The sequence below is a fragment of the Artemia franciscana genome, chromosome 7, assembly GCF_032884065.1.
Source record: "Artemia franciscana chromosome 7, ASM3288406v1, whole genome shotgun sequence".
Taxonomy (NCBI): domain Eukaryota; kingdom Metazoa; phylum Arthropoda; class Branchiopoda; order Anostraca; family Artemiidae; genus Artemia; species Artemia franciscana.
This window is the reverse complement of record NC_088869.1, coordinates 14,602,352-14,618,141: the sequence shown is the minus strand read 5'-3', so window position 1 is coordinate 14,618,141 and position 15,790 is coordinate 14,602,352. Positions and strand designations below refer to the sequence as shown.

The window sequence follows — 15,790 nt, the reverse complement described above, 5'->3', positions numbered from 1 at the left end:
TATATAAGTTTCATCAAGTTTAGTCTTACCCATCAAAAGTTACGAGCCTGAGAAAATTTGCGTTATTTTAGAAAATAGGGGGAAACACCCCCTAAAAGTCATAGAATCTTAACGTAAAAATTAGCAGTTAACAACAGTTAAGCACTATTGAGGAGCTTTTATTAAAATGTGAGTTTATTAATTTGTTTGTCCTTCGTTCCTTTTTTTGTGTTGTTTATTTTGTGTCTTTTTATGATTCAAGTTATTTTTGTTTTATCTCTTTTTTTCTTTTCCGTTGATAATGGCTCCCGGATGTGGAGTTGAAATATTCGGAACTTTTTTTTAATTAAAATGTTTTTGTTCTATTTGTTTTTAGTACGTTTTTTCACTGCTTGATTTAAATCGAACCCTTTTAACTTCGAGATTTATCTTTGAGACAAACTGGAGTTGAGTTTTTGCCCATCCCCTTCTGATCCTTCCTCCAAAGTCCGAACTCAAAATTCACTCCAATAGAACCAAGTCTCCAATCTCAACCCCATCTGTGAACAATTTGTAACCTAAGAACTATTGGGCTATTATCCCTGGGACTGGAGGGGGGGTCATAACAACCCGGATGTATACTTTCTTTGGCTTTCGACTATTCCAAACAAAATTGTTATCCAACAATTTTTGTTCGATACCATGGATCATTATGGGGGTGCCATTTGGAAGAAGAACAAGAGAGAGGGGCTGGTTACATTCAAATCCCTTTTGACCTATGAAAAGGTCTGCATGACTTACAATTTCTGATTGAATGAGCGTCCTCCTAAGTTTGGCTGACCCCTTTTTCCAATGAAGAGCTAGATGCAAAACGAGAGACACATCGTTCTTTACTAAGTCAATACTGGTACATCGACTCTATTAATTAAATTCATCTTCTTTTGCACGAGGATGGAGCTTTTGTCAAAAGATATATTTATTTTAAACATTAGTGTTTTAGTGCTTTCAAAAGGCACTAAATATAGAAAATACTTTCAAATGAGCCCTTAAACAACTCTCTATGATGTTCGGAAACTCCGTTAGTAGTAGAGAATCAGTAAAAGCGTGGGTATATCAGTGCTACACAAAAGGGAGTTTCCTTGTTGTTCCAGCCAGGGGGCTGTAAGCCACCTGGATAGGAGTTTTGTGCTTGGTAATTCCAATGGTGTACTTTTTTGGATTTGACACAATTTCTTAGGCGTTTCAGGCTAATTTAGAAACTCCCATACATTTAATATTTTACGACTAAGACTAATCGAGATAATAGTTACCGATCCTGAATCAGCTATAAATGACGATATTTTGGACTTTTTTTTTTAAACATATCTTTTAGTTTTTGGTCCTTTACTAGGTTGCAGCTAGCGCTGCAATCATGATTTTAATTGCTGTCATTGTCAGTTATTAGCGTATCTTATGCTATATAGCCTCTACAGAAAATGGAAACAATTCAGTTGTACGGCTCCTCATAAGGAGAAATCTTAATAGAATAATCTTAATAATCTTTATAAAATAAAGTACTGTAGTACCATTAGATTGTTTGTTTTGTTCTTTTCAAATATTGTATTCATGTCTTTGACAATGTATCACACCATCTTAAGTGTATCAGACACAGCCCCAGGGCAAATACAAAATTAAAAGATTAAAACTTTCAATTTCCAGCCAAACGATTCCCCTCCCAATCTTCTGAGACCACCCATTCTACATGAAAAGTCCAGGTAAAGCAATATGGAATTAAGTGAAGTTACTAAAATTGTTAATGGCTTGAAAAACTCGTCCTCATCTGGGCCAGATTCTATTCCTACTAAGGTAGTTAAATATATTCTTCCTTCAATACTTGTGCCTCTGACAAAACTTGTTAATCTTTCATTTAAATGTGGTGTTTTTCCGGATACTCTCAAGCGTGCTCGGACTATTGTTCTGTATAAAGGTGGACCAAGAAATGATCCAGCAAATTATCGACCAAAAATCTTCGAAAAGGCTATGCATTTCTCGTCTCCTTACTTTTCTAATATCTAAAAAAAATCTTCGTGATTTTCACTTTGGTTTCCGAATGAAGCACTCCACTGAGCATGCCTCATTGCCCCTTTTGAATTTTATACATTCTGCATTAGATTCGGGATTAATTCCGGCTGCTATAACCCTGGATATTTGTAAGGCATTCGATTCCTTAACTCCTGAAATTCTTCTATCGAAGAGGTCTCATCTTGGCATTAGGGGTAATGTATTTTCTTGGCTTTTGTTTTATTTGAATGCTAGGTTAATTTCTGTCGATCCACTTTTCCGTTCACCCTCACAAGTGAATTTTAGCGTCCCTGAGGGATCAGTTTTAGGGCCTGTGCTATTTTTGATTTATGTAAATGATCTTTTTTATGTTGTAAAAAAGCAGAAGCTTATTAATTGCTGTAGACTTTGTCATCCTAAGCCTTCCCATGCCCATAGTGCCAATTATAGACAGCCATCTTCTGATTTCCTTGTTTGTTTTGCTGATGACAGCACACTTGGCACTTCGGGAAATTGCAAATCAGAGCTTCGATTATATTTGGAAAATTTGTTTGAGAGAATAATCTTATGGCTTGATACTAATTATCTTACCCTAAATTTTTCTAAGTCCAGTTTTTTGATATTTTTGCATGTTTCTCAGGTTTATCCCCAGTTATTAGAACTTCATCAGCCAAATGGGATAATTCATAGATCTAAAGACTGATATGTTCGTTTTTTGGGTATTCTTGTTGATGAAAATTTGTCTTTCAAACGTCACATTGATCTGATTAAAGTGAGGATCTGTAGGAGTCTCGGTACTTAAACATACTTTCCCTGGATCAGTTTTGAAAATCCTTTTCACTGCTTGATCCAATCTTACGTTTCTTGCTGTCCAATAGTATGGATGTCAACCTTTCCTTTATTGTTAAATCGCATTCTGAGGTTTACAATAAAGCTAGAAACCTCATTAAGAGAACTAATCCTTCTGGAGTTATCCCATTACTTGATATCGAGTCACTGTATATTCTTTCGTGTTCATGTTTTACTTTTTCTCAGTTTCATGGTGATCTCCCCCATCCCTAAGTGTTCCACCATCTTTTACCTCCGATCAGAATAATTATAATATTCGCAATACCAAAATCATATTCAAGTTTCCTTTTACTCCATGTGTAAGGTCACATTTTAATCCTACATTTGTGGGTCATATTGTGTGGGATAAGTTACCCGAATCAGATCGAAGGTGCAATTCGGTTTATTCAAAAAAATTGTAAAAAATGCTTTGGCTTCTTAGATCTATTTATTATATATATATAAATAAACATATATATATATATATATATATATATATATATATATATATATATATATATATATATATATATATATATATATATATATATAACAGCTGTTGGGGTGGCGCTTCGCGCCACCCCAACGCCTAGTTGGTGGGGGCGCTTCGCGCAACCCCCCCCAAGCCTCCCCGCGCGCTTAAGTCGTTTTGCGCCATATTAGTTACGCGCCATTGTAGTTGTGTCCCTATGTCCCACCTGTGAATATAGATATATATATATATATATATATATATATATATATATATATATATATATGTTTTTAACTACGTAAAACTTGCGAATATACAACATTCTTTGTTGTCCCATTGTCTGTGCATATAAATAGATTGTTAGGTTTACCGACTCTTGAACATGCAACATATAATGGTCCATGGGAAAACAATCCGTATTCAGATCTATACCTCATGATTCTAATGATTGCCCTTGAGCTTTGTTGATGGTGATTGCTAATCGACCATTCCCTGTGTCGCCGTCATCATTTATATATCCCCCTGTGCCCCCCGGCGTCCCCGTTGTAGTTGTGTCCCTGCGTCCAGGTCGTCATTTATATTCCCTATGTCCCGGTCGTCATTTGTGTCCCGGTGTCCCGGTCTGTATATACATTCGTTTTTGAATTGGTCTTTTTTTAGTTTTTAGTTCTTTACCTTTTTTTAGTTTTTTTAGTTATACCTCATGATTCTAATGATTGCCCTTGAGCTTTGTTGATGGTGATTGCTAATCGAACATTCCCTGTGTCCCTGTCGTCCATTATATATCCCCCTGTGCCCCCCGGCGTCCCCGTTGTAGTTATGTCCCTGTGTCCCGGTCGTCATTTATATTCCCTGTATCCCGGTCGTCATTTGTATCCCGGTGTCCCGGTCTGTATATACATTCGTTTTTGAAATGGTATATGATGAAATAAATTTTTGTATTTTTCCCCTTTTTTTCTTTTTAGTTTTTTTTTATTTTAATTTTTTTAGTTTTGTTTTTCTCCTTTATTTTTCATTTTTTTTCCTTTTTTTATTTTTTTTTCTTTTTTATTTTTTTTTATTTTTTTAGCTTTTTTAGTTTTTTATTAGTTTTTAGTTTTTTCTTTTTAGTTTTTTTGCAGTTTTTACCTTTTTTTTAGTTTTTTTTTTAGTTTTTTTTTACTTATGTCCTGGTCGTCATTTATACTCCCTGTGTCCCGGTCGTCATTTGTGTCCCGGTGCTTTGTTGATGGTGATTGCTAATCGAACATTCCTTGTGTCCCGGTCGCTTTCTCTTTGAGTGTCCCGGTTGTCATTTATATTCCCTATGTGCCGGTGTCCCGGTCGTCATTTGTGTCCCGATGTCCCGGTCTGTAATTTCGTCAGTCGAAAACATGACGTCAGTCAACACACAAACATGACGTCACCCGACAGACCCCCAAACACACAGACAACTTATTTATATATATATATATATATATATATATATATATATATATATATATATATATATATATATATATATATATATATATATTTACATATACATATATATATATATATATATATATATATATATATATATATATATATATATATATATATATATATATATATATATATATATATATATATATAAATAAATTGGATTCAAATGATACATCAAAAGAATTGGATTTTCATGCTGATTTTAAATGTATAAGTTTCATCAAATTTAGTCTTTGTCATCAAAAGTTACGAGCCTGAGAAAATGTGCCTTATTTTGGAAAATATAGAAAAACATCCCCTAGAAGTCATAGAATTTTAACGAAAATCACACCATCGCATTCAGCGTATCAGAGAACCCTAGAGCAAAAATTTCAAGCTCCTATCTACAAAAATGTGGAATTTCGTATTTTTTGCCAGAAGTAAGATCACGGCTGCGTGTTCATTTGTTTGTTTGTTGTTTTTTTTTCTTTTCCCCAGGGGTCATCATATCGACGAAGTGGTCCTAGAATGTCGCAAGAGGAATCATTCTAAGGGAATTGAAAGTTCTAGTGTTCTTTTTAAGTGACCAAAAAATTGGAGGGCACTTAGGCCCCCTCCCACGCTCATTTTTTCCCAAAGTCAACGGATCAAAATTTTGAGATAGCCATTTTGTTCCACATAGAAGAAAACTATAATAACTATATCTTTGGGGATGACTTACTCCCCACAGTCCCCGGGGGAGGGACTGCAAGTTACGAACTTTGACCAATGTCAAACACTTCGTGGTAACGAACTGTAGTAAGGAGCGACCCGGCTCAATAGTAACCAAAACCCTAAAAAATGGAATTTTGATACCAATAGCTACATCAAAAGAATCGCATTTTAATGCTGGTTTTAAATATATAAGTTTCATCAAGTTTAGTCTTACCCATCAAAAGTTACGAGCCTGAGAAAATTTGCGTTATTTTAAAAAATAGGGAGAAACGCCCCCTAAAAGTCATAGAATCTTAACGCTCTTTACGCTAAAGTATGACTCTTTCTCTCAATTCTTCTTTTTAAAACAGTAAAAAACTTTAGCGTAAAGAGCGGGGCGTTGATGAGGAAGCAGCCTCTTTCATATACGAGGTAATTTCTGTGCGTTTTAAGTTTTAATGTCGCTCCTTACTTTCAGTTAAAAAAACTTGTTTTTTTTATTTAATTTTACATACAGTCATGGTTATTGGGAAGTGTACAGACGATATCAGGGGGATTTTTTTTGGTTTGGGGGAGACGTCTATGTGGGAGGATCTTTCCTTGGAGGAATAAAAACATGGGGTAATAAAAATTAAATGAAAAGGGCGCAGGATTTTCTAGCGTTACTATAAAAAAAAATGAAAAAATAAACACATAAAAGTTTTTTCAATTGAAAGTGAGGAGTAGCATTAAATCTTATGAACAGACATTAGTACACATATGAAGGGATCTTCTCCTCCTAAATACCTCGCTCTTTATGCTAAAGTATTTTTAGTAATTTCAATCATTTATTCTAGGGCCTTTCTGATTCAGGGGTTGTCCTTAAAGAATTGGGACAAAACTTAAGATTTAGTGCAAAGAGCGAGGTATTAACGAGGGGAAAAGTCCCCTCATATACATAATCAAACAGTTCGTGGTAACAAAATGTAGTAAGGAGCGACCCGGCTCAATAGTAAACAGAACTCTAAAAAACGGACTTTTGATTCTAAAAGATACATCAAAAGAATCGTATTTTTATGCTTACTTTTAATATATAAGTTTCATCCAATTTAGTCTTTGTCATCGAAAGTTATGAGCCTGAGAAAATTTGCCTTACTTTGGAAAACAGGGGGAAACACCGCCTAAAAGTCATAGAATCTTAACGAAAATCACACCATCAGATTCAGCTTATCAGAGAACCCTACTATAGAAGTTTCAAGCTCCTATCTACAAAAATGTGGACTTTGGCGTTTTTTGCCAGAAGATTGATCACGGTGCGTGTTTATTTGTTTTTTGTTTTTGTTTTTTTCCCAGGGGTCATCGTATCGATCAAGTGGTCCTATCATGCCGCAAGAGGGCTCATTCTAACGGAAATGGAAAGTTCTAGTGTCCTTTTTAAGTGACAAGAAATTGGAGGCCACCCTGGCCCCCTCCCACGCTCACTTTTTCCCATAGTCAACAAATCAAAATTTTGAGATGTCCATTTTGTTCAACATAGTCGAAAACCATGATAATTATTCTTTGGGGATGACTTACTCCCCCACAGTCCCGGGGGGAGGGGCTGTAAGTTACAAACTTTGACCAGTGTTTACATACAGTGATGGTTATTGGGAAGCGTACAGACATTTTCAGGGGTATTGTTTTTTGGTTTGGGGGAGGTAGGGGGGTTGAGGGGAGGGGTATTTGGGAGGATCTTTCTTTGGAGGATTATGTCATGGGGGAAGAGAAATTCAATGAAGGGGCGCATGATTTTCTAATATTATTACAAAAAACAATGAGAAAATAAACATGAAAAAGTTTTTTCAGCTGAAAGTAAGGAGCAGTATTAAAACTTAAAACGAGCAGAGATTATTACGCATATAGAAGGTTCTTCTTCTCCTAAATACCTCGCTCTTTATGCTAAAGTATTTTTACTAATTTCAACCATTTATTCTACGGCCTTTGTGATTCAGGGGTAATTCTTAAGTTATTCTCAAAGAATTGGGACCAAATTTAAGCTTAGTGTAAAGAGCGAGGTATTAACGAGGGGACAAACCTCCTCATATACATAATAAAAATTTAAGAACACAGAAGTTCTTTACGAAAGTTAATTCTTAAGTTACGTATATTTTTCACTAATAAAACGTTCGTTAAAAATTAAAAGTTCTAGTTGCCTTTTTAAGTAACCGAAAAATTGGAGAGCAACTAGGCCTCTTCTCCCACCCCTTTTTTCTCAAAATCGTCTGATCAAAACTAAGAGAAAGTTATGTAGCCAAAAAAGAATTAATGTGCAAATTTCATTTCAATAATTTATCTACGGAGAGCCAAAATCAAACATACGTAAATTCAAAAAGGTTCAGAAATTAAATAAAAAAAGCTAGTTTTTTAACTGAAAGTAAAGAGCGACATTAAAACTTAAAGCGAACAGAAATTTCTGCGTGTATGAAAGGGGCTGTTCCCTTCTCAACGCCCCGCTCTTTACGTTAAAGTTTTTACTGTTTAATAAGGTAGAATTAAGAGAAAGAGTCAAACTTTAGCGTAAATGTCGGGGCTTTTAGAAGGGAACAGATATATATACACAGATATATATATATATATATATATATATATATATATATATATATATATATATATATATATATATATATATATATATATATATATATATATATATATATATATATATATATATATATATATATATATATATATATATATATATATATATATATATATATATATATATATATATATATATATATATATATATATATATATATATATATATATATATATATATATATATATATTTGTATATATATATATATATATATATATATATATATATATATATATATATATATATGTATATGTATATATATAAATTATTATTTAGTAATTATTGCCCTTCCTAAAGCATATTTAAAATCAAAGAAGTATTCACAAGCGCATCGGTTTGTGGACGCGAGAGTAAAAAATCGCTCCAGGAAGCGTTCATTCAAAATTGTTCATAGTCTTGCAGTCCTGTTTTAAAAACAGTAGGGATAACATCTCTCGAAAGATATTTATGTGTATTTAAGTATAGTAGTGTCAATGAATTGAATGAAATTGTCAAAGTTGGATAAACATAACAATGGATTGTAGATTCGTGGGATTTTTTATTCTTTTAAGCTATACAAAGTTTGGTAAGTTTTTTTTATGGACTTAGAGGCCTATATTGTGCAAATTTAGACTAATTTCTTTAAAAGTCGATCAGAAACAGAGAATTCAATTAAAACAAACTTAAGGGATATGTGAATAGGACATGCATGCTTCAGTGACAGATCTACGGGTGTTGGTAAATTTTTCGCTGTTCATATAATTGACTTACCAATAAAGTGAAAATAGGCTACCACTCGATGCCGTTTTTTATGTTCTTTACGAATATAATAATCGCTTCTACTGCAGATTCAAAGTTAAGCACTTTTTGACCTAAACTAACCTTAATATAAATAATTTTGGCACTGAGGAAATATAGTGTTATTTTGTCGAGAAACGACCGATAACTCATACTTTAATTAAAAATTCGTCATTTTTCAGAGCTCAAAAAGTTCAAGCTCAAAAATTTGCGGTAGAAGCCATTATAATATTCGTAAAGAATATAAAAAAGGCATCGAGTGGCATTTTTCACTTTATTGGTAAATCAATTTATATGGACTGCCGAAAATATACCCGGGTGTTGCCCCCTTATTGGCACTAATGTGGTTCATTGGCGTAATTTCGTCAAAATTCCGGGGGGGGGGAAGTCAGAGCAAATGTTCCCAAATCAAGCGGAAATGACAGTAAAAACCAAAAACGAGCCATTTCGTGCCATGAAAGTCCTTTATGGTACTATAGATTCCTATTACCTGAACAGTTGTTTGGGGTCATGAATCTATTGTTAATAGATGCATTTTGACGTTTTGAACATCTTTTCTCTCTTGCAAAACTACCGCAAACTCACCGTTATGGAGTTATTATATATTTGCACATTAGGGGGGGGGGGGAAGCATAGCATATATTAAATACAGCAATGGTTAGTTTACGTATTTAATATATGCTATGCTTTACCCCCACCCCCTAATGTGCAAATATATAGCCCAAAATTGTTCTAAACTATTACAGATTCGCGAAACCCTATAAATGTACTATAAAGATACGTTATAGTCCTTTAAAGGTAAATATATAGGCTACTAAAGAAAACTGATTGTTTCTGTTTATGCTTAAATTATGCAGGCTTATCTTAGTTTTGACAGAATTTTTGAAGAAACTAAATTTCAGCTTTTCGGTTACTTATGAAGTTTTCGGCTATACCTTATCTTACGGGAAAGACAAAATGTTTGGCAGCATTTTTAAAAAGTCTCAAAGAAGAAATCGCTAAATTCTTATGTGACTGTGTTCCTAATAACATTTCATGGTTAGTGCTTTAAATTGCTCTTTCAAAGTTTACGAAAATTCATTGCAAAAATAAAAATTATACAAGAGTATTTCATTATTAAACTTCCTTGCGCCAGTAGGGATCGAACATGAGCACTTTAAGTAGAGCGGCACGCTCGTATCCACTACGCTGTCACAAGGTACTTTTGTGTAGGTTTTATCGACAAGTTGACTTGTGTAATCAATTATAACAGCTGATATCAGTTGAAGTAACAATCCATTGACAGTGGCAAATTTTGTGAACACTATTATAAGGTTACCATCAGGTCTTTGCCAAATTAAATAGGGTTGTAGCATATGGTTAAATTAAAGATAATTAGGAAAATCCCCATAAGCCTTATAAGGCTTTATTAGTACTCTAAGTATTTATTGACTGGAATCCTTTGATAAGAGATTTCCTAAAATCCGAAGTTTTTTTTAGCTACGATTTTGACGGCTACGATTATCGGCCACGATTATATAAGGTCTTGATTCATTTTTTTTTTTGGTTTAGGAGCATTATTGCCTGCGTCGTGACTCGGCCAAAAGGTAAAATAGATATTAGTAAATGAAAATGAATAGTACCTAACCAGCAATACATTAATTCCTATGAGGCTATCAGCTATTAAACATGAACTTTTAATGCTCAAACCACTCATGATAAGGAACGCCTTCTATCGAATTTTAGGAGTGTTGGTTTGGTTCAATACAATCACACCTAAAAAAAATATAATAAAAAATAAACACTCATCCATGGTTATTTTCTGGCAAAAAAAACAACAAAATTCCACATTTTTAAACATAAGCTTGAAAAGTCTATAATAGGATACTCGGATATGTTGAAACTGATGGTGTGTTTTTTTCTTCTTTAGTCAGTCATATCTGAAAAGAGGAAAGGGGAGAGAAAAATAAGAATGTGACCCATCAAAAGCTGGACGCTTGGAAATTTCCCTGATTTTCAAAAAGGGAAATAACTCCACTAAATGCATTATTCAAGAACCCTGTTGTGGAAGTTTCAAGCTCCCATCTGCAAAAGAGGGTAATTTCGTATTTTTGGAAAAACTAAAGATCATGGAGGCGCGTTAATTTTTTTGTTATTTTTTATTGTTACTTGTTTTCCCAAGAGGTCTTTGTATCGAACCAATAGTCCTAGAACATCGGGAAAGGGCTCATTTGAAAGGATATTAAAATTTATAGTGATCTTTTTAAGTAACCAAATAGATTGGAGGGCAACAAGCCCCCTTTTTTCGTCTGATTAAAATTTTGAGATATGCATTTTGTTCAGCATAGTTAAAAGGCCCAAAAATTGTGCCTTTGAGATAATATAACTCTTTAGTCACTCTTCAGTCAAAGAATTCCAAAATGAGCAGCATTTTAATTAAAACATGAGGAGCATAAGAATATTCTATCCTTACCGCCAAACATGGCAATTTAAGAGCAGTACAAAGGCACGCATGCATACAGAGGAGGAGGCAGCATAAAAGAAAAAATTGTGCGGGATAAAAGAATTAGATTTTGCATTTGTGACATACTTTCAAATTTGTTGGGAAGGAGGGGGGGGGGGTCAAAAGCTTTCTCGAAGAAGATTTTGTTACTCCTCTGTGTGTGCAGATATGTGCCAAATGGCCAATCTATTGTGTCATACGGCATATTTTTCTCCTAAACTTCATTTTTTGGTCAATTCAAAATGTACTTGTTATATATTTTAAGCTTCTTTTTAGCAAGTAATAGAAATAAAAGATTAACACTGTTTGTACCAAATTTGAATTCTTGGCAGCATACACAAGCTTCCTTAAAATCATGTCTGTAATTCTTGTGGCCTTTACTAATTACTACCACTTTGATCTAATTTCGAAGGAACTCCATTTTGTCCACCTACACCCTCCCCCCACAACAACTGGAACTGCTGGCCTTGTCTCTACTCTTGGATAAATCTCGTTTCGGTACTAATGTATTGTAGCAACTCCACTCAAGTTCCTCTTCTGAGTAGATCTTTTAGATCTGAGGAAAACAGGTTTAGCTGCCTGCATTCAGAGACAATAGAGTTGGTATTTTGGTTAGGTTATGTTATGTATTAAATAAAAAAACAAGTTTTTTTTAACGGAAAGTAAGGAGCGACGTTAAAACTTAAAACGAACAGAAATTACTTCGTTTGTGAAAGGGGTTGCTTCCTAATCAACGCCCCGCTCTTTACGCTAAAGTTTTTTACTGTTTTAAGAAGTAGAGTTAAGAGAAAGAGTCAAACTTTAACGTAAAAAGCGGGGCGTTGATGAGGAAGCAACCCCTTTCACATACGAAGTAATTTCTGTTCGTTTTAAGTTTTAACGTCGCTCCTTACTTTCCGTTAAAAAAACTTGTTTTTTTTTATTTAATTTCTGAACGTTTTTGAATCAATGCATGTTTTGATTTTGGTTCTCCGCAAATGAACAATTAAAACGAAATTTGCATATTTAATTTTTTTACTAAATGGCTTTCTCATAGTTTTGATCGAATGATTTTGAGAAAAAAGGAGTGGGGGAGGAGGCCTAGTTGCCCTCCGGTTTTTTGTTTACTGAGAAAGGCAACTAGAACTTTTAATTTTTTAAGAATGTTTTTATTAGTAAAAGATATACGTAACTTATAAATTAGCTTACGTAAAGGACTTCACCCCCTCGTCAGTACCTCGCTCTTTACACTAAAGCTTAAATTTTGTCCCAGTTTCTTAAGAATGACCCCTGAATCACAAAAGCCATAGAATAAATAGTTGAAATTACTAAAAATAATTTAGCATAAAGAGCGAGGTATTAGGCGGAGGTGAGCCCATCATATGCGTAATAATTTCTGTTCGTTTTAAGTTTTAATTCTGCTCCTTACTTTCAGTTGAAAAAACTTTTTCATATTTATTTTTTATTGTTTTTTTTTTAAATAATGCTAGAAAATCCTGCGTTCCCTTCATTGAAATTTTCTTCCCATGATGAATTCCTTCAAGGAAAGTTCCCCCAACATATCCCCCTCTTCTCAACCCCCCCCCCCCCCCAAACCAAAAAATCCCCCTGAAAACGTCTGTACACTTCCAAATAACCATTACTATATGTAAGCACTGGTCAAAGTTTGTAACTTGTAGGCCCTCCCATGGGGACTGTGGGGGAGTAAGTCGTCCCCAAAGACATAGTTATAAGGTTTTTCGACCAGGCTGAATAAAATGGCTATCTCTGAATTTTGATCCGGTGACTTTGGGAAAATAATTAGCGTGGGAGGGGTCCTAGGTGCCCTCCAATTTTTTTGGTCACTTAAAAAGGGCACTAGAACTTTTCATTTCCGTTAGAATGAGCCTTCTTGTGAGATTCTAGGACTACTGGGTCGATACTATCACCCCTTGGGAAAAAAACAACAAGAAAACAAATAAACACGGATCCGTGATCTGCCTTCTGGCAAAGAATGAAAAATTCCACATTTTTGTAGATAGGAGCTTGAAACTTCCACCAAAGGGTTCTCTGATACGCTGAATCTGATGGTGTGGTTTTCGTTAAGATTCTATGACTTTTAGGGGTTGTTTCCCCGTATTTCCTAAAATGAGGCAAATTTTCTCTGGCTCGTAGCTTTTGATGGGTAAGACTAAACTTGATGAAACTTATACATTTAAAATCAGCATTAAAATTCGATTCTTTGATGTAGCTATTGGTATCAAAACTCGATTTTTTAGAGTTTTGGTTACTATTGAGCTGGGTCGCTCCTTACTACAGTTCGTTACCACGAACTGTTTGATTTAATATCATATTTTGGTATACTTCATTAGGATTATCCTAGCTTCACTTCTTGAGTGGGGTCGCTATAATACAAAAGTACCTTTCATTTTCAGGTCTTCCTCTTAATGTTAGGGCAACAATTGTTTTGTGCTGCTTAGCACTTTTCCAAAGTTTTGAACGGCTATTGTTGTCTAGGTTCTTTCCAGCTATTTATCATTGCTGCATAGTTCTTGATTTTTCATGATAAAAATAACTAATCATCACATTAATAAGATTAACCTAACATAAATTACAACTAATTACAATTATAAGTCTTACATTACCTTTCAATGAATAATACTTAGAAAACAATTAAAAGGAATAAAAAATACAGAGAGCAACATACTAAAGAGAAAAGCGAAATTTAGAATTATTTAAATATAAATATCAAATATTTTAATTTTTATAATTTTTGAAATATTAGATAAAACTATCATGCAATAATACTATGTAAAACTTGATTATTCACTAATCAACTTGGCCTTCAGAGTCCTGACGTATTTACAAAATCCTTTAAATGATTTTAAAGGGTCCCATTTTATCATAGACCTATGTTATTATCATTTCTTATGTCTTGGTTTTTTGTTCGTTAAGATATACTAAATGATGAAGATTTGTATTCTACAGCAGAACGCTTTTAGAAAACAGAGATTTATAACAGCTTAGGTTTTTTCGCATGGTGCTTTCTCACGATCCAACTTTCCAAAAATTAGTAAATTTTAAAAGGCTAGACTAATTTAAATACTTTGTCTTAAATTAGAAAGCTCTAGAAGCTTTCACTTAAAGTGGTGGTGTTATTTTTTTTGTGGTTCAGGAATATTATATTCCACTAGGGTGATTTTTTTGCATCTTCACGCATCTTTGTAAGCAGAACTGTTAAGATATCGTTTAAAAATTTGATTTGATTAATTAGAGGTTCAACAATTGGTGAATATAGTGTTTTGGTTGTGACAACCTTCACGCAATGATGCCAAATAGGGGAGGTGGGGGGTATTGGCGCTCCCTAGATTTCGAGAAATACTTTTTTTTGGTATTTTCATTGAAAAATGCCTTTTTTGAAGAAAACAAAAAGATACACCTCCTGATTTTGAAAAATATATTTTCCATCCTCTCAACATTTCCCAACTTGGTTTCAAGTTTATGAATAGCTTTTATTAGTAAAACTATTTTACAATCTATTGATGGTTACAAACTTTAAAAGGTTATACAATTTTAGAATAGTGTGCTAATTTAATACTTTGTCTTGTGTCCTTGGGGCTACACTTAGGCCTATAATCGTAGCGGTTTTTTTTCCTTTTTGGCCCGAAACTATATACTAGGGTTAATTTTTTCGCTAAGCACATCCTTATGCAGCTGAAATTAATTATGGTCTTGCAGTAGAATTAAAATAATTTTTTTTTAAACTTTAAGGATTGGGGTATAAATGAGACAAGGTTCGAAATTCCTAAGACTCGTTTTGCGAATAGCGCTCATTTCGGCCGTCGATCTAGGGCCAGACGAAAAGTTTGTCCCTGATTTGGGTGGGAGAAGGTCGTAAGAAAGGACTTAAAGGAGATTAGAACTTCTTGGGAGGGTCGAAATTGGGAGCCTTCGAATAGAGTGGGATGGAGGAGGTGCGTGCGTAGCTGTGTTGGCCTCAAGTGGCTTGGTGCTGCAGCGCGTCATTAGTTGTTTTAGTCTTCTGCAGTGCATTGATGGTTACAATCTTTAAAAGGCTATACAATTTTAAAACGTTTGGCTAATTTGATACTTTGTTTCGTTTTTTTCTTCACTTAGGCCTATAGTAGTTTTTTTTAACTTCCTTTTTGGTTCAAGACTGTTACCTTCTGCTAGGGTTAATTCTTTTCGCTTGATATAATACACCCTAAAATTAAAATAATCAAAATTAGGTATAGTCGTACAATAGGATTAAAACGATTTTGTTTCAACTTTCATGATTAAGAAAAGCTGTGCAAAAGAAAAACTGTTGAGGTATCTTTTCAAAATTAGTATTGATCGAATAGGAGTTTAATAAATAGTGAAAACAGAATTCTAAGGTAAAAAAAAAGGTAAAGGATACGGCATTAGACTTTACAGTCCGTACCGGCGGTGCTGATCTCCGTTTCTTGGCCCTTCAGCCAGGAAGTGCAATGGGGGGTTGGGGGCCAACCATCCTGTG

General features: G+C 34.1%; 1 protein-coding gene across 5 annotated transcripts in view; it reads left to right on the top strand.

The window, feature by feature from the left end:
- The first annotated feature begins 8,453 nt into the window (after positions 1-8,453).
- Positions 8,454-15,790, top strand: part of LOC136028879 (nephrin-like) — a 252,420-nt gene continuing 245,083 nt past the window's right edge. For 4 of the 5 annotated variants that reach the window (XM_065706830.1, XM_065706833.1, XM_065706829.1 and 1 more), the window contains exon 1: positions 8,455-8,619. In XM_065706830.1, the coding sequence (XP_065562902.1) occupies positions 8,568-8,619 (52 nt within the window). In that variant the 5' untranslated portion in view covers positions 8,455-8,567. Of the gene's footprint in view, positions 8,620-15,790 lie in introns of all 5 variants that reach the window. The other variant, XM_065706832.1, reaches the window with a different exon arrangement.